Here is a 20216-nt window from a genome sequence, read left to right as displayed (position 1 = left end):
GCAATAAAAGTTATGATTAAAAACTATTTACTGCTTCTATTTTAGGTAACTATATGCTCTGACTTCATGGCGCCACAAACATAAAATATAAATATATATATGAAAAAACAGAAAGCAAACTGCAAATGTGTTGCTTCTGCTTGCAAAACAAAGTGCCCGCCTTGTCCTCATTTTGTAATAATTCAGCTAATAAAGCTGGAGGCTGGGAACAAGGGAGTCTGATCTTCCAGCCTTTTAATCCTCGAGGGACACAGGAGGTAAAAATCACCATCAGTGACATGAGTTTTGCAGCAGTGGTGGATATCAGATTAGAAGACATGGTACGTGGCATTCCCATCCTAATCAAGGTCACCTCTCGCCCTCTGAGGTTCAATCAGTCACTTGAATTTATTATAAATGCTAAACTGCTGCAGAAATAGACAATAATCTGGATCAAGTAATGAGTAAAATGTGTTTTTAAATCATATGATTTGACTGCTGTTGTGATTTAAAACTCCCGTTACCGTGACCTTGATGTTCGTCTTTGGTTAGTAGCCCGACAGCACCACCTGCTGGTCACGAACCAACAAGCAAGGTCATTATGGAAGCCCCAGTAACTTCAATAGGTGGCAACTTCAATTTAAAAAACCAGTATAAAGAGTAACTAATTGTTATTTCCATGCATATCTTTAATTAACGCTGTGCAAACTCTTTGAGCGTTCTGGTCTTCATTAACTTAAAGCAACAATAAAACACTAATTTAATTAATTAATGTTTTTCTCAATACAAAACATTTTTAGTAAAATTTAAAAAAAGGCCCAAAAGGAGTTAATATTTGTTGCACCCTGCAAAATTAAGGAGAATCCAACATTTAATTTCTACTTTGATAAATAATACTCTTTAAAATCAATTAGTGGTTCTTTTAACATGTTTAAAGTTACACTTTACTTTTAAAGTAAGCATATTGATCAGCTCTTAGTAAGTGATCAGAGGTTTCTGTTTCCCATAGGGGCAAAAAATCCGACGCCACTAAACAACATTTTCTGATAATTACTCTTCAAAATGGGAAAAAGAATTAAATATCCTCTTTAATAAAGGCAGATGTAATATCCTCAGAAGTCAGGTAATAATTACAAGAAAATTGCTACTTGCTGAAACTTACATAAGTTTAGAGTTAGAATAATATTAAAAAGTTGTAAAAACAAAATCTTTACCAGGGTGCCAGTAGTTATGGAGGGAGCTGAACATATTGAACAATTCACAACATATCTCAAACTTTGGTATAAAATTATCAGAAAGACTTTCTTCAATCTGATGTATGTGAAGATTTGAAACCACCTTTACAACAACATTTAGTTTGGTGTTTCAGGAATGACAAAGACGTAACTAATGCTCATTTAAAGCCAACAGCTATTAAAAAAAGAGTAAATGTTACTTGCATGATGCTATTTAGAAGCTGGAAGTTAAATCAAAACAACAAATTTTCCACTTGGGAGTTCATTTACGACTCCTGCCATTGTGTTCTAAATACAGTCTGCCTGGAAAACTAATAGGATCTGTGCAGTTTGCAGAAGGATTTGATTAAGTAGGCAGACACCAAAACAAATTAGTGGTTTATGTAAAAAAAACACACACATCCATATCAGTGCACACTGACAATACTGTAAAACGAAACACAGATACAAAAAATGAGTCATGATTTCAAAAAATATAGCTGTTTGAAATGAGCAAGAATCAATCAACTCAGTCCATTCATCCATCTTCAAAACCCATTTGGTCCTGATTAGAAATTGCAAATCCATCACAGAACAACGACAGAGACACTGACACCTAAAAGCAAATACTGCTAAAAGGCACAACTTTGGGTTCTGAGAAGAAACTGATGAACGAGCAACAAGCAAACTCCTTCAGAAAGACTCTGGCTTTCACTTCCCGTCTTATTATTTAAAAACTATTGTAATCTCTAAACTGGCGTGGAGCAGTCCCTCCCTTCCCACCCAGGATAACACCTGCAGTGGAAGTCAGACTTCATCTGCAGCACACTTTGTGCGTCCATCTGCCCTAAAACCCTGTAGTTTGTCCCTCCTGCCGGTTTCTTCTCAGACAGGATCTTCCAGGCTGCGGGGTCGAGGTGGAGGTAGGCGCCCGACTTCAGGTCCGACCTCTGACACCGTCCCTGAGAGGAGCACAAAGCCTGGCTGCAGAGCGTGGCAGCTGAGGTCACGTTGACCACGTAGGGACCTAAAGTCTCGTCAATGTAGGACTTGACTGCTTCACATGTAGCCTGGACAAACACAGCAAATAGCACAGAATAAACAACTCTCTGTGTTGGAGCACAGCAAAAATAAATCTGCTCTTCGTTGTCTCTACAGTGTTTGTTTTAGAGTAAATAAAGTCATATTGTACATCAAGGGTCTAAAATGTTTTTGATTCTATTAGTTTTTATGTCTAATAGATGTATTCTACACATATAATATGTTTTCTATGCAATTATTTGTTGTCTACTGCTGCTACTTTGCAAAGCCTTCACCTTTTTCTCATTTTATATCATTGCAACCCAAACCTGAAGTGTATTTTAAAAGGATTTTGTGCAATAAACCAACATAAAAGAGTGGATGATTGGAAAGTGGAAGCAAATTGATGCATTTTTTTAAACTAAACATCTAGAAAACAAAATATTTAGCACCAAATTAAATATTTAGTTATCAAGCTAAATATTTAGCCTGAACTTAAATATTTAGCTATATCTTTACTTCAAAAACAACTTTGAAATTGTCACTGAAAAGCTTGATTTATATTGAGATTATAAAACACACAGCAGGACTGTAATAACAACTTCTGAAACCAATTGTTTGCACTAGATTTCACTTGGGAATAGCAGAGTAAAGGGGGCTAAAAACAAATCCAACCCTCAAATTTTGATTTTTAATTAAATCTTTAAAAAAAAAAGCAGTAACTTATTTTTCTTCCAAATCAGAACTTTAACTTTATATACATAAAAGTGACAGAACATGAAACACTTTCAGGAGGAGTGAATACTTTCGCATGTCACCATAAACTGCAAATTTTACAAAGATCTTCAGCCTTTTATAAGGAGTCTCACTGCAGTAGAAGCCAATAGGTGCCTGAGATGCTAAAGGTCATCAAACATTGGTACTAAAACTTGGGAAGTCGTCATAAAGGAAAATGATTTGTAACAAGTATCACTTTCACAACAGCTTTTCTAATAATAAGTGTTTCAACGGATATCTGCAGGATTATATCAGTGTTATACAGAGGGAAAACAGCCATTGCATGTTTCATACCTTAGATTTATCGAATGCATGGTCCCCCCACAGCACGACCCCAGCAGATCCTAAAGCAGCGCTCTCTCCTACAGTGTGGACCAGATGCTCCTGTGTTGTGCAAACAGAATATTATTTACATCGGACCGTGCTGAAGAAGACGGTACTAACCCGCCACTCACCTTGGAGAGGAACTCTAATGTGTAGGTGTAGACGATGCGGGCGTAGGGGAAGACGGGCAGCTGCGACGGGGTCACCTGATCTGCCGCCCTCATGGCCTCCAGGATGCGGTGATGAGTGTAGAGCAGCACCTCTTTGCCGAGGCCTCGCAGGTCCAGGCTCAGGTAGATGTCAGGGTACAGAGCGGAGGAGGCGTTCCACATCCAGAACAGCTCATCGTTCCTGCTCAGCTCCACATCTGGACACTCACCTGTGTAGTTTATGCTCCTGTCGTTGTAATAGTTGTAGCAATTGGGAAATCCATAAAACCCCCACAAGCCACTTGGCCTCATTTTCTGCCCCAGTTTCTGTGTTTCCTCCATGAATTTCCTCCCAGATTGCTCAAACTCCAGCCGAGCTGCTGCCTCCACCTGAGCAGGACTCCAGTCTGGATGCCTGGCCCTCACCAGGGCTTTTGACCCCTCCTTGTACACTTGTTTACTGTCCCAGTTTCTCTCCCACACTGGCCGCCAGCTCTCCCAGTCCACCACTGCCAGGCCCTGGAAGTCTCTGTCAGGGATGTAGTAGCGGATATCTTCGCTTGCGAGTCGGAGGTGAGCGTCTAGGCTGCTGTTCTGAGGAACCCCGCCGTTGATGGCCTCGCCCTGGGCTGAGTACCGAGGGTACAGACCCAGCTTGTCAGCATAGAAAATAGTGACGTTTTCACCTATGAAGGTTTGATTTTGGTTCTGGACGATGCTAAACATCCCCAGGTCAAGATCCACGCCGTACTGGGAGAGGCAGTTCTCTGTGGGGGCGTTCCACACAGTGAGAAACGGCGCCTGGCTGAAAGGCGAGGCAACAGGCAGCCCTGAAGTTAGTCTGAGCAGACCAAAGAGGAGCAGCACCTCACAGAACCTCATGGCTGAAAAGAGGAACAAAGAGCTGTCACTCAGACGTGTTATGAAATTTCAGACATTGGCAAAACAGTGTCCTGTTTTTGTGTCTCAAAACATCATTCACTTCATTAATTTATGGCACTTTTTATAGTGGAAGGAATAAAATCAACAAAAGCAAAATTGTGTAAGAATGTAAAAAGTGTCAGAATGGCTACAAGTCCAGACCTACATCAAGTTGTGAATGTGCAATAAGACTTGTGGATTTCTGTAGAAACAATTCGCAGAAACACTGGTAATACTTTCAATGACATGTTGAATGCTATTGTTTACATCCGGAAATATCGCGCATGCGCACAATGCTGGGGGGCAAAAAAGACGATTCTTTAACTTGCCATGGCCACTGCTCCTCGGCCATCGAGCAATTACGTTAACACATTGAAACCTGGAGATGTAAGTACTTTAATGTAGCGCAGCGTGTCACAGTAAAGGGAAAACATCGCAAAGAAACGGATAAAGAGCAAGTCAAACCCGCTCCTTTTCTTCATTTGTCTCTCTAGTATCTAAGCTATACGCAGAGCCGTTGCCATAACAACCGACTGACCAACAGCTCCGCTAGCTGACAGAGATTCAACACCAGAAAACGCGTAAACATTTTTCTACGGAGAGAAACATTCAGTCTGTTTTCAGTTTTACTGTTTTCATGCTAACGTTGTCAAAATCAAGCTGACATAACTGACTTACCTCCCTCTCCTTCGCTACTTTTTTTAAAATTAAAACTTTTTAGTGACCTGTAATCTTTTCTTCTAGTTGTCATAGTGTTGACAATTAATATCAGAACACTGCGTCCCTTTCTCTTGTATATATCTTGCATACATTTAAGATTTAGCGCATTATGTTGACAGCTAAAATCGTCGGAAGAGTTTTCCCCTCCAACCGGAAGTTGGGGGCGGGGTCTTGCGCGCATGACGTCACGTTTCAACGTGTCAAATAAAATGAGGCTAAGCAATCAGTCAATCATTTATTTGTTTATATAGCGCTTTACACAACCAAGGTTTATAAGACTAAATGTTTTACATGAAAAAAAGAAACAAAAAGAAACAGCAAGAAGTAAATCCAAGAAAATAAACAGAATAAACTAAATAAAGGAGAGTACTAGTCAGAGAACCAGGCCAGAGGCCGCTAACCATGCTGAAACATGTTGGTGGCAGTATTATGGTTGTGGAGAATCTTTTATTTTTAACAGCAGAACAGAAAAGCTGCTCAGTTAATAAATACATTAAACTAAATACAGAACAAGCCTGGATGAAAACCAAATAGACTCTGAAAGAGATTTGAGCTTCATTTCCAGCACAACGACAACTCTAGAATGGTTTGGAACAATGCATATTGATGTGTCAGAATGTCCTAGTCAAAGTACAGACCTAATTGTGGAAATACTAATGCATTGTTGTAGAGGTTCTTAACTTTTAAACAACCGATGTTAAGTATTGTCAGATAGTCTGAGTTTAGGCAAGAAACACAGCTACAAAGAATGATCCAGTCATAAATCCAGTGCAAATTCTCAGCACTGAAACAGCAGCTAATCATTTCACACAAAATGAAATAAGCAAGCATGATTAACAGAAAACTTCAAACTGGGGTGAAATTGTAACAAAAACAACCCTCTTACCTACTGTAAAACCTTCAAGAGGTTCTAATCTGTGGTTTGCTAAAGACACCAGAAGTCTCATGATCTGACTGAAACAGGGAGGGAAACCAAGCAGGGAAAGGGGAAGTGAAACACCAGAACTGGAACCAATCCGATGCAAGCTCAAGATTTCTACCAGCAAATGAGAAGAGACATGCAAATCCTGCAAAAGCAGCCTTAAAGTCACAGGCGAGATCAAACCGAATCCAGCCATTCTCTCCCTCATGCTGCTTTCAAATATAAACTCACAAACAGAGCTGGAAATAACAGGACAGGTCACTGAGTACTAAGAGACAATCAAGAAAGCCATAATGAACTCCTACACATCCAAATTCACATGTAAGCTCTGCTCAGCTTATTAAAATAGTATAAATAACGTTTGGCCAACAACACCCTGTAATTACAGAGGGAAGGAGTAAGAGGCTGCCGCTGCCGCTTGCCTCCCGGGAACAGCAGGCTTGGACCGTCTGATGAATAAGTCACAAAGAATTCCTATTGAAACTTTGCTTTTATTTGCAAAAGAAAACACATATGTACCTTTGTAATAACAAAGTCAGATCTTACCATTAATGCTTCCAGTGATTTATACAAGAAACTGCACAGGCTCACAAAAAAACGCTTTATTTGCAGTGACAAATCAGAAGAAAACAGCATGTACTTTTGCATGTATAAGCAGTTTCCAAACTTACCCTCAAATGAAGTTCTTGCTTTGTGATTCTGAGGTAAAAATACATGCACTGTGAGCTGTATGAAGGCATTAGTAGTCATGATTCGGACATACAGATAAAAACCCAGATATCAACTTTAAATACATTCAAATAAATACCAATGCGTGGAAAAACATCCGACGCCAGAGAGTGGTCACTTTGGGAAGTTAAATTTTTTTAAAATCTGGCACTTCCGGTGTGTATGTAGTACTCCAAGCTGATTTAAGTGCTTTATTCCCACTCTGACCACCCAGCAACAAACATATTCCTTCACTTTGTTCAACACATTTACTACAGAAGCATCAGATCCTGCAGAGAGACGAAGAATTTGACACCTTGGGAAACTGACCCAGGGAGGAAACGGAGAGCAAAATGTAAACAGTGTCATTTCCAGCAAGCCCTCTGCTGTTTAAAAAACGCTTATAATTTATAAACAAACATCACTTTTCTGTCCCCTTTGTTTATAATACAGTTTGACTTTCTGTCATGAAAGTTTTGCAGCAGAAAATGACTAACTAATCCCTCTTTGTGCTTGTGTGCAGTGCTTTACGAAAGCCTTGATATCTTCTGTTTCACATTTGGTCACATTACAACCGCAAACTTTAAAGCACTTATCAGAGATTTATGGTATAGACCAACACAAAGTGTTACATACTTTTTAATTCACTTTCATGCACATCATAAATCTGGTTTTTGTGGCAGAAGAGGAAGAGACAGATAAATTAGAAAAATGGTGAAAGAAAACCTTGTTAGATGCTGCAAAAGGATTGAGACTGAAGTTCCCGTCCTGAAAGACGAATGCACTGCAAAAACACAAAATGTCACTGGTTTGTTTTTTTTGTCTAGTTTCTTAGTACACTTAAAATACGACAAAACTAACGAACAAGTAACTTTTCAGCAAGATATAGGAGATTGTTTTAAGTCAAAAAGTCCTTGATGTTAATGATAAAGTTCTAGCTCCACCTGCAAATTATTTCATTTATAAAATGTAAAAAATGTAGAACTAATACTACTCTGTCAATATTAAACTATTTTTTACTTAAAACATTTTCATCAATATTAATGAATTATTGACTTAAAACAAGCTTTTATATCTTGCTGAAAAGTTACATGAGTTAGTTTTGTCATATTTCAAGATATTGTATAAAAAACGAGGCAAGAAGTGTGAAATTTGCGGCCCAGGGGCCATTTGAGGCCCTCTGATGGATTTTGTGCGGCCTCCACACCTAAACTCAGTAGAGCTTTGGAACTGACGTCACTGCGTGACACACGTTGACGTCGCTGGGCGCCATCTTGTATGGCCACATATCAAAACTTTATCCGGCGTTTTCATTGTGCTACCGACCGCAGTGACGTTGTTTCAAGTTGGATATTGAATATTCGCGCTCCGCGGCGTAAGGAGCGGTTAGCTCAAGGTTGATCCGATATATGAACGCTAATTCCGGCCAGCTGTTCTCACCGCTCCCTCCTCCAGCGCTCGGAGGTTTACATTGGGACCGTAAATTTCCGAACCAAACACTCCTGTAAATAAATGCCTTGTGACCAACTGATACAAAAAAGTGGCAATTCATTCTTTTACACGAGGCACACAATCCTCTTAAAATTTTAAGTGACAGACTGGCGACCTGTCCAGGGTGACCCCGCCGCTCGTCAGGAACGTTAGCTGGAGAGGCAGCAGCACCTCCCGACCCCACTAAGGACAAGGATGTAAGAAAATGGATGGATAAATAATTTTAATATTAAATTATATGTTTTCTTCAATAGCTTCCAAATCGTGCCCCATTAACTCAAAATCAGTGTGAAGTTATTCTACTAGACTTTTTTATTTAACTAATTTTATATTTAAAAATATTTGATGGGCTCTTTCATCTGGTTTGCTTGTTACATTAAATGTTTACTGCAAAACGGTGCAGCACCAACACTGTTTATAGTGGGGATGGTGTGCTGCTGACCTCTACTCAGGACGTTGTGGGCCGGTGGGCAGAGTACTTCGAAGACCTCCTCAATCCCACCAACATGCCTTCCACTGAGGAAGCGGAGCCTGGGGACTCTGGATTGGGCTCTCCAATCTCTGGGGGCGAGGTCGCCGAGGTGGTTAAAAAGCTCCTCGGTGGCAAGGCCCCGGGGGTGGATGAGATCCGCCCGGAGTTCCTTAAGGCTCTGGATGTTGTAGGGTGTGTTGGTTGACGCGACTCTGCAATATCGCATGGACATCGGGGGCAGTTCCCCTGGATTGGCAGACTGGGGTGGTGGTCCCCCTGTTCAAAAAGGGGGACCGGAGGGTGTGCTCCAATTATAGAGGGGTCACACTCTTAAGCCTCCCTGGCAAGGTCTATTCCGGGGTACTGGAGAGGAGGGTCCGTCGGATAGTCGAACCTCGGATTCAGGAAGAGCAGTGTGGTTTTCGTCCTGGTCGTGGAACACTGGACCAGCTCTACACCCTCGGCAGGGTCCTGGAGGGTGCATGGGAGTTCGCCCAACCAGTCTACATGTGTTTTGTGGACTTGGAGAAGGCGTTCGACCGTGTCCCTCGGGGAGCCCTGTGGGGGGTTCTCCGGGAGTATGGGGTACCAGGCCCTTTGATACGGGCTGTCAGGTCCCTGTATGACCGGTGTCAGAGTCTGGTCCGCATTGCCGGCAGTAAGTCGGGCTCGTTTCCGGTGAGAGTTGGACTCCGCCAGGACTGCCCTTTGTCACCGATTCTGTTCATCACTTTCATGGACAGAATTTCTAGGCGCAGCCAAGGTGTTGAGGGGATCCGATTTGGTGGCCTTAGGATCTCGTCTCTGCTTTTTGCAGACGATGTGGTCCTTTTGGCTTCATCAGATCGTGATCTGCAGCTCTCGCTGGAGCGGTTCGCAGCCGAGTGTGAAGCGGCCGGGATGGGGATCAGTGCCTCCAAATCCGAGGCCATGGTCTTGAGCCGGAAAAGGGTAGAGTGCCTTCTCCGGGTCAGGGGGGGTGTCCTGCCCCAAGTGGAGGAGTTTAAGTATCTCGGGATCTTGTTCACGAATGGGGGAAGAAGGGAGCGGGAGATCGACAGGCGGATTGGCGCAGCGTCTGCTGTCAAGCGGGCGCTGTACCGGTCCGTCGTGGTGAAGAAAGAGCTGAGCCAAAAAGCGAAGCTCTCGATTTACCGGTCGATCTACGTTCCCACCCTCATCTATGGTCATGAGCTTTGGGTCATGACCGAAAGAACGAGATCGCGGATACAAGCGGCCGAAATGGGTTTTCTCCGTAGGGTGGCTGGGCTCTCCCTTAGAGATAGGGTGAGAAGCTCAGTCATCCGGGAGGGACTCAGAGTAGAGCCGCTGCTCCTTCACATCGAGAGGAGCCAGTTGAGGTGGCTCGGGCATCTGGTCAGGATGCCTCCTGGACGCCTCCCTGGTGAGGTGTTCCGGCACGTCCCACCGGGAGGAGGCCCCGGGGAAGACCCAGGACACGCTGGAGGGACTATGTCTCTCGGCTGGCCTGGGAACGCCTCGGGATTCCCCCGGAAGAGCTAGAAGAAGTGGCCGGGAGAGGGAAGTCTGGGCCTCCCTCCTGAAGCTGCTACCCCCGCGACCCGACCTCGGATAAGCGGAAGAAGATGGATGGATGGATGGATGGATGGATGGATGGATGGATGCAAAATTTAATATAATTGTTTAATCACATAAAATGTTTATTTAAAATATCTTTCATTACATGATGCATGTTTATTACTTAAAACATTTCAGATATCACATTTTTAGGTGAAAAGTGATTCATTTCATCACCTGTTTACATGCAGCTTGAAGTGCTGGAATCAAACGTTTCATGAATGTTTTACCACATTAAATTATGAAATGAGGGGAAAAACAGCCACTTCCAACTGAACACATATTTCAACACAAATGGTTCATGTTCCTCTTCAGAGCCTTGCTGGGCTTTTCTCCTGGGGTTTCCTCCTCAGCCTCTCCAACTTGCTGCTCTTCTACAGCCTCCACTGCTGTGTTTCCATTATTTACCTTTTCTGGGGTAAATAATGAAAACACAGTCTCTCTAACTTGCTCCCCCACTTGTTGATCCATCATGGTCTTGCTGTATCGCCTCTTTAATTTACGAGCATGTCAGTCCGATGTTGTGGCGTTTACCTCGCAGTGACCCATATTCAGTCTGGATTGAGCTGATCCATTTCATACGACGGTTTGCCTTGAAGAGGACATATCAGAACACACATCGGTATTAATGCCCTAAATTTGGTAACACTAGTAAAATAGTTTACTTCACAATAATGGAATAACCTCGATGTCCACTGACACTATGCTACATAAAAACATATAAGCCCGACCCAAACAAGGTTGACCCGCTTAAATGTAACGTAAGTGACATTTAACATCAATGTAACTGAACATGAGTAAATCATAGCCAAACATTATGACACAACACCAACAGAGCGAATTTAGACACTCACCAAAATGGACATGTCTGGAGCAAACTTGTAGATATCTTGGGATGTTGGAGAACGTAATATCCGGACGTCTCACCGCTGATACCCGGGACCTTCGTCTCCTTTTCGTTAGCTCCAAAAGCTTGGCCTCCTCGCGTTGTTTACAGGCAGGAAAACAGTGAAACGAAAGTCCGTTTTCCATCTTTTTACCGTTTCAGTCGTGTGATCGGACATTACATCCAATAACGCAGCAAGTTCCAACCATTGCTAATTAATTTTAAGTAACTTAGATTCAAAAAATCTGTGAGATACTCATTTTCTCGGTTATGTTTTTGGCCATACAAGATGGCGCTCATATCCCTACGCCTAGAGCAGTGACGTCAATTTCCAAAGCTCAATTCTAGAATTAAGTAAATCTGTCCTGCGTTCATAGTTGGTTGATCCAGACGAACACGTTTCATCACAAACAATGTTTTGTTGCTGAAATGTGCTACACAAATAAAATTTGATTGATTGATGTTTCAGGGCAGTTTTTTCCAAAAATAAATTATTTCCTCTTACAAAATATAGGGTGCAATTTTAAAAATGGTACAAAAATATAACATTTCTGTACCCCATGTGACTTCTAATTTACCGATTTTTGCCCTCATTGCAAAAGGCTGGACACTACTGAACTAGACCAATAATATTTGGTAGGAAGTTGTGTTTTTGCAGTGCACAAACAGAAAGCCAACTGTGAACCCTCTCAGATCTTATGCACCATTTTGTGTTGGTCTATCGTATAAAACACAGGTGTCAAACTCCGGTCCCTGAGGGCCGCTGCCCTGCAACTTTTAGATGTGCCTCTGCTGCACCACACCTGAATAGAATAATTAGGTCATTAGCAAGGCTGGGAGAACTGATCTACACAAGGAGGAGGTAATTAAACCATTTCATTCCAGTGTTTTGTACCTGTGGCACATCTAAAAACTGCCCTTGAGGACTGGAGTTTGACACCCCTGATATAAAATATTAACCAAACACACTTTTCTGGGACAATAAAAATGTGAAAATCAATGTAAATAAATATTTCTGCAAGGCAGCGGATTTGCTAAGATGTATTTGACATTAACACAGGAGCACAACGGTCATCAGGAAGATGATAGACTGGAGCACTGATGTTCTGGTTCGAGTCGCCGCCCCTTTTTTAGGCGGTTCTTTCTGAGGCTGTGTATAACTACAGCCGCCCTCCTTAAAGCACTTGTACCACTGGCACTGAAAGTCCTTGTCAAGAAGCACCTTGTCTGAGTCTCCTAGCTTGCCGATCACCGTCAGTTTGCCTTTTCGCCTCTCGATGCGGTGTGTGAGGCGGTTGAGGTGAAGGTAAACATCCTTGTCCCAACGTTTGCGAAGGCAGCGGCCGTGGGAACCGCACAGGGTCTGGCTGCAGAGCTCTGCTGCCGTGGAGACGTTGAGGAGGTATTGGCTCAGTGTGCCCTGAAGATACGCGTTCAGGTCAGAGCAGGTGGTCTAAAGACCGGAAGAAAATGTATATTTACAGTAAATGTTAACATTTTACATCACAACTGCCAATCACTTCTTGTAAAAGGGAATATGATATGGCCAAATGCATTTAAATGGTTGTTTCATACTTGTTTAGTATGACCTAAAGTCACTCTTATGTGTGTCTTCATCATGTTGTTCTAAAGACACATTCATTAAAGAAATGTTATGAACCAGTCAGAGCCACCAGCCACGAATGCTACATTCCTCACTCAATAATGTTCTGCAGTACTAAAAAACATGTTACTCCCCCAAGGTCTAGGGGTTCAGGGGCAGTAACATAAAAAGTGTCCAGAGAAAATAAGTGTAATGTAAAATGATTTATTACAAAAAGATGGTTTCACAAAGCACAATACAATTTAACCCAATTAAAACAAAAGGGCCAACAAATTCAAGAATAGTTAAGTGCAAATTAAGTTACAAAATGTCCAAACAAGTCAGTCTAAAGCAGGGGTGGGCAACCGTGGTCCTCGAGGGCCGTTGTCCGTCAACTCTTAGATGTCTCCTTGGTCCAACACACTTGAATCCAATAGCTGAATCACCTCCTAAGTGCAGTCAAGTTCTCCAGAGTCCTGCTAATGACCTCATTATTTGACTCAGGTGTGTTGAAGTAGAGACACATCTAAAAGTTGCAGGAGACCGGCCCTCGAGGCCTGGAGTTGCCCACCCCTAGTCTAAAATAAACTCAAAACAACCCAAAAGAAAGGACACAAAGGCAGCACCGCACCTTCCAAACACGAGCTTCTAGCTTGTATGAAGTCAGTCTACAGCAGATTCAAACGACTTAGCAGAACAAACAAAACAATGCAGGTCTAAACACCAAAGGTGGCTGACAGCTTAACAAAACCTCTTCCTACTAGCTGCCCCACTAGAGGAATGATTTCAGGAGCCTTTTATATGGTGCAGGTGGGCCTCGTTAACGTCTGATTGGCTTGACAATCCTCTGCGTTGACCAGATCAACATTGTCTCTGACTGTACTCACATTTCTCCCCCAGAACATATCAGTAAATAATGTATCTATGATGTTACACAATTCACATTCAGAGGCACAAAAGCATGCTTGCACCAAATTACAGCCTTGCACAATCATGGAAGAAGCTCCTGGATTGATGGATTTTACATACAAGCCTCTGTTCTGCCAAGTGAGCACAGATGTGCAAACAGGGAGAAAGCAGACAGGAGGGAGTAGACAAAGATTTGAACTTTGCACAAGGTTTTTATAGCCCACTTACATGCAAACTGTCTTTCACTGACGACTACACACTCTGAAGCTAAAAGCAGACCATCAACTCAGCAAAATAAGAAGAAAAACTTATGCAAACGCTAAATAATCACACTTTTGTGTGAGTCTGTATACATCATGTGTTTTTCTTCATTTTAAATAGTTTCCTCCTTCCACCTTTAGCAGACTTTAATTTTCCTCCAGACAAGTATCTTCTGTGTATCTGCAGAACAAGTGGCTTACAGTATAATTATTGACTGACTCGGAGTCCTGAGTGTCAAATGACTTCACATGTGACAGGCAAGCAGGGGATCAAACTCCAGATGAAAACTGTCTGCCAAAAGTATTCATACCTGTTCAACCTTTTCCCTTTTTCTCATATTACAGCCAAAAACTGTGATATTTAAGTGACAGAACAACCATCATCACAATGAGAAAGGCAAATGTTACAACATTTTGAAGTAATTACAAAATACAAATCTGAAACGTGCGGCATGTATCTGCCTCTTCAAGTTAATTTCCCATAAATTAAAAGTAGGTTGCAACGCAAAGTTTAGGTTGCAATCTAAAGCTTTGGACATTTCAAAGATGGATGCTTCAATCTATAATGTGAAACACCAAGTTTCCCCATTCCCTCTGTGAAACACGGTGGTGGCAGCATTAGGCTGCAGGCATGCTTCAGAAGGACAGGAGAGCTGGTCAGACTTTATGGGAATGTAGTGGAAAAAAAGGTTGATTTTTAAAGAAAACGTCCTGCAATAGACTTGCAGCGTCAAAGTCTTAGGGAAGCACATCTTACCTAAATTAATATGTATCTTTCAGAATGGATTAGAACAAAATCTACTTAAAGTTGTTCTGCAGTTATTTTTTACATGTTTAACCAACACAGTAAGCCTATTGTTTTCATCAGTTCCAGTTTTTTATTAATTAATTTGCATTGGCTGTTATACACCTAACTGCACTGACTGAATAAATTAAAGTTGTGTTTTTACATTTGACCAAGGTTTGATAACTCTGCACTACTAGCGCTGTGGTAGTGCAGAGTTATCACATAATTCAGTACGTTTATGTCTGTTTTAAAAAGGAAACATTTAAAGTTCTGTTTGGCTGTATTGGATCGGTATCAGAAGTGAAAAAAGTGGATCAGACAACCTGTGAAATGTGAGAGTCAGTTTATGCTTACTTTGTTTTTTGCATGTGTTACATCTCCCCACATGATGATTCCTGCAGCTCCCAGAGCGACACTCTCCCCGATGGTGGACACCAGGTCAAACTGGAAAAGAGGATTCAGCTCTTGAACTTCACAGGTCAACAAAACTGCTTGGAAAAAAAAAGGAAGAAATAAGCTTTTATTTTTTCTCTTTTTATCTTTATGGGTGATTAGACAGATCTTGAATGTAACCAACACCCTTCCTGCTAGCTCCACACAAATTAAAAGGTTTTAGGGACATCTGACTGCTACCAAAACAGGAAAGGAAAGGACTGCGCCTGCCGATAAGGAAAACTGAAGAGCTGTAGCTTCACTCAGCATGGGATGGGGGTTGTGAGCTAGCGCTCCTCTGCGATTGAGATTTGTTTGCTTGAGGGATGACATAAGTGCATTATATTAACTTTCCACATAGTCACTGAAAGGCAAGTGTAAAACAGGATACGAGTGTTTCTGAACGATAATTCAAACTTGTCAGCAGGTAGTGATGGGAAATCTGAAGCCAGGCTTCGAGGCGTGAACCGAGTAAAAAGGGGGCGTGTCAGATGAAGCCCCCGCGTCGGCGTTTGTGTCATATTGAGGAAAATCACCTGATCAACAACAAACGAGGCCTCGCACTACATCTGCCTCGTCATTGCTTCGTTTTGCGTATAATTTTTTAAAATAAAAGCGCGATGAAACCTGTTGCTTCGGGGGTTGTAGTAGGTAGTTTTTTTAGCGCGTCAGCAGAGCAGTTTTCATCTGCAGTGGTTGAAAAGGAGCCGTCAAAAAAGAGGAAAACCTCTCAAACCTGGGAGTATTTTGGGATGACAGATCACAATAAGGTTTGTATAATGTTTGCACATGATCTGACTACTTTTGCATCATTAATAGCAACTTTGTGTTAACTTCCACATCCTTTTATTTCAGGTGAAATGTTTGCTGTGTGAAAACATGTTGGTCTACATCATCAACACATCATCAATGATTAGCCATTACAGGGCCATACATGAAAATAAGCACACTTCAAACACAGGAGACTCCAGCAAGAGTATGACATTGTCTGATGTTTTGTAAATTAATTAATTCATATCATATATCTATCTATCTATCTATCTGTATATGATTGTGTAATTTCAATAGTTTTATATTTATGTGTCTTGCAGGTTCCAGGAAGCAGGTGCTAGATGAGGCTGTGGTAAATCTGATTGTAAAGGATTCCCAACCTTTTTCAGTAGTGGAGGATGAGGGGTTCAGAGAGCTCGTTCATTTGCTGGATCCAACCTATGTTCTTCCTACTAGAAAGGTTTATATGTCTAAACAATAACAGCTAACGTGGTAATTGGAAATCATTTCAGTTATTTAAATGAATAATTTTCCTTTTCATTTTAGGCATTAGAAAAGATGGTGGAAGAGAAATTCTACAAAACGAAAGAAAAGGCCAAAGAAGACATCCAAAAGGTGTCTGCCGTCAGCCTGACAGCAGATATGTGGACGTCCATGAATATGGAGGCGTACCTGGCCATAACATGCCACTTCACTGGTCCCAATGACAAACTGGGCATTGTATTAGTTGGAGTGGAGCATTTCCCTTCCACTCACATATCTGACAATCTGGCCAGGGTAGTGCATAATCACATGGCAGAGTGGGGAATTACTGATAAGGTGAACTGTCTGGTGACTGATGCCGCAGCTAACATGATTGCTAACACAAAAGCTTATATTCGATGTGGACACACGCTGGAACAGCACAGCACTTACCTTATGTTGGAACATCTGTTTCAACAAAAAGAACCTGTGGCCGCAGCCCTCACAACTGATATAATCCCTTTCACTTCTCAGGATTACGAGATAATTGAGGAATCCTTACCGGTGGTGTTCCCACTTTTCCAAGCAACTTCAGAGCTCTCTGAAGAGAAAAGAGTGTCAATGTCCAAGGTTATACCTTTAAAGAACATGCTGCACCATGCAGTGCTTACAAAGATGGCAAATATCAAAAATGATGTTGCAAGACTTCTGTCTGAAAACCTATTGAGGCGTGTCAAAGAACAAGTTGCAAATACTGATTCATTAAGTTTCATGCAATGGCCACATTGCTGGACCCTGGGTTCAAAACTCCTGGTTTGCTCAGTCAAAGCCAAGCACAAGAGGCGGTATGGCGGCTGAAAGCAGAATGTTCTGCACTGATTGCAAGCAATGAAGGTGTCCAGCTGCAGGATTCAGGAGATGCAGGAGAAGGCACCAGCAGATCTTGTGAGTTTTTATTTATTTTGAAATTTTCTTGTGACATTTGTACTACTGTATTTCAGCTCTTGGTGTTGTGTATTATCTGTAGTAATTTTTTACAGATAATACAGATAATAATTTTTTAAAATTATTTATAGGTGAACTGTGGTCTCTGTTAGATACTACAGTGGACCAGAAGAGGTGAAGCTCCAATGCCACAGCAGATGCCATTGTTGAAGTGGAGCGATACCTTGCTGAAATGAACCTAAGGAGACCATTGGCGTATTGGCATACACAGAAACATGTGCATCCCCATTTGTACTGTATGGCACTGAAGTTCCTCCGTTCACCTGCATCATCAGTGCCTTGTGAACGAGTGTTTTCCAAGGCGGGGGAGGTTATCTGCCGACGAAGAAACCGTCTAAAACCTGAAACAGTGAAAAAAGTCCTGTTCCTAAATAAAAACAATTAAACCTAAAATCCAGAAATTTCTAAATTTTCTTTTGTTTGATCAGGAGACGCATCAGAATCACACATCAAAAGCAGGCTGAAAGCCATTGGAAGAGGCAAACTGGATGTGTTACTTAATATTAAGAACCAGAGCTAGAGCTCCCAGGAAGAGATGATTTTAAACAAATTCTCTCTTTCAGGAAGCAAGTTTCAAGCTCAAAGTATACAGAGTCTGCCCCGACTATCACTCAATTCCCAATACATTAAAGTAACACATACAGTATCTTCATTGTCAAATAAGTCCATGACATAAAAGAAAGCCCAACACAACCACTGATGGTCAAGGATTAGATTGGCTACAAATCATTTTGATAATTAAAACATGTCAATTAAATATGATTTAATTGATTCTCTTCTTACTAAACATGAGTTTGATGAAAACTTTGTGACAATATTGAATTGACTAATTTTTGGAAGTATGATTCAACTGAGTGACAAGCCTGTTACAGTTTCATCAGCAGATGTCACTAGTGAGTGAGTGGTGAACGAAGCATCGAGTAATGAACCTTTTTCCAAAGCAAAGTGTTGGAAAGCTTCATTGCTTCATGAGGCTTCATTTGCCCATCACTGTCAGCAGGAGAGGCTAAAGATGGCGGTGCGTCACCTCTGTCAGGTGTTCCAGGGAGTCGTCGTAGATGGGCCGGGTGTACACAAAGACGGGACGTGAAAACTCCTCGCCGAATGAAGACAAACGTATCCCTTCTCTCACACGGTGCCGCACAAACTGCCGTCCTGGGGAAGAGGAGCGCAGCGCTTTGCCCATGTAGATGGAGGGGAAGAGCGCCGTGCTCTCCGACCACAGCCACCTCAGCCTCTCGTTGCGGACCATATCCATGGAGGGGCACTCGCCCTTGTAGCCCCACAGGGAGGCCATGTAGTTGTGGTTGTGGCAGTCCGGGTACAGGTAGAACCCCCACAGAGTGTTGGGCCGCAAGCGATTGCCGCGGCGTAGCGTCTCCAGCATGAACTTCTTAGCAGCCTCCTCAAACTCCAGCTGGGCCGCTCTTCTCGCCTGGTCATCGGACCAAGTTGGGTTCTTCTGGCGCGCCAGTTCAAAGGACTGTTCGCGGTACATGTGTCTTCTTCCATAGTTTCGTACCCAAAGAGGCCTCCACTCTTCCCAGTCAATAACTGCTAAACCTACAGCGCCCCGGTTTGGTATGTACTTATCAACATTTTTCTGCATTTCTCTGAGGTGCTGCGAGAGACTGGCGGCCTGTGGCAGCCCACCGCGCACCGGCGTCGCATCCGTTTTAAAGTAGGGGTACAAGCCCAAGCGGTCGGGATAGAAGAAGGTCAAGTTCTGCCTGACGAGGGTCTGACTTGACGAGGCCACAATCTGGAACTGGTCCAGCTGCAAAGAAACGCCATGCCGGGAGCCACAGTCCTGAGTCGGGACATTCCAGGCGAGGAGAAGGGGCTTCTTGGAGTACAGGGGCCATGGTGTAGGTTTCACTTTCGGAGCGCAGACGCCGTCCCAGAGCAGAACAATCAGGAGCTGTACTCTCCAGTCACGAAGAGTCCAATGCAACATGTCTTCAGTTGTGTCTCGAGTGTCCTTCTCGGCCCTACAATGTACATACGCCGATTGTTTTAGTGTATGTAGTTAAGGTTTTAGATGGCATAACCTTAACTGCTTGACCATGTCCTACAAGGACCGTTAACTAAAAAGATTCGCAACAGATTGTTGCTAGGTAACCACAAACTACTCAAGAGATTGTTGCCGGGTAACCAAAGAGTGAGTGAGTTAGTTGAAGCCACTAAACTTGCTGTGAAAGGTTGAGCAGCTAAAGTGTTTCTTCTGTCCACATTTCCCAGAATGCTGGTTTCAAATAATCAAACAAATCTTCAATATCAAACAAAACTAACCAGATTGGATGAAAAAAAATTGTTTTCAGCTGATTATTTCATTTAATGAGAGGCAAAAAATCAGTTTAAACCAACCTGACCCACCTGGTAAAAGAAACTACCCTCTAGCACTTAAAAAGGTAAAGGTGTTAAATTACCATTAAAGGTAATGGTAATTTTATTTATATAGCACATTTTCAGCAACAATGCAATACAAAGTGCTTTAAATAGAACCTGTTTGACAACACAAAGAAGCTAAAAGTTGTCAAAAAGCAACACATCATGACCTGATCTAAAGAAATTCAAGGATAAAAGACAAAATCGTTGATATATATCAGCATGGAAAGGGTTAAAGGACCCAAACACAAATTTCAGGGAAAAACAAAGAAACATGGTGGTTGTGTGATTATCTATGATTTGCAGAAGTAGGAAGTTTTCTCTCCATATGGAGTTTTATCAAGATATTTTGTGGTTCTATTCTATTACAATAGCAATAAAAGTTATGATTAAAAACTATTTACTGCTTCTATTTTTAGGTAACTATATGCTCTGACT

The 20216-nt window shown here is 42.1% G+C and overlaps 2 protein-coding genes across 2 annotated transcripts; both read right to left on the bottom strand.

Annotated features, from left to right (window-relative positions):
- Positions 1–1933: 1933 nt before the first annotated feature.
- On the bottom strand, positions 1934–6115 carry LOC111605808 (hyaluronidase-1-like). Its single transcript, XM_023324597.1, has 4 exons — positions 5991–6115; positions 3446–4347; positions 3285–3374; positions 1934–2263 (listed from the first exon to the last, which is right to left on the bottom strand). The coding sequence occupies exons 1-4, from the start codon at positions 6049–6051 to the stop codon at positions 1943–1945; spliced, it is 1374 nt and encodes a 457-aa protein (XP_023180365.1). The 5' UTR covers positions 6052–6115; the 3' UTR covers positions 1934–1942.
- A 6099-nt stretch (positions 6116–12214) lies between these two features.
- Positions 12215–19386, bottom strand: LOC111605865 (hyaluronidase-2-like; the record flags this gene model as incomplete). Its single annotated transcript, XM_023325218.1, has 3 exons — positions 12215–12635; positions 15075–15164; positions 18418–19386. Coding segments are annotated over 3 exons (1461 nt in total), but the record flags the coding sequence as incomplete, so codon positions are not given.
- Between the last annotated feature and the right edge of the window lie 830 nt (positions 19387–20216).

Source organism: Xiphophorus maculatus, chromosome 20, assembly GCF_002775205.1.
Source record: "Xiphophorus maculatus strain JP 163 A chromosome 20, X_maculatus-5.0-male, whole genome shotgun sequence".
Classification (NCBI taxonomy): domain Eukaryota; kingdom Metazoa; phylum Chordata; class Actinopteri; order Cyprinodontiformes; family Poeciliidae; genus Xiphophorus; species Xiphophorus maculatus.
This window is presented reverse-complemented; position numbering and strand designations above follow the sequence as displayed.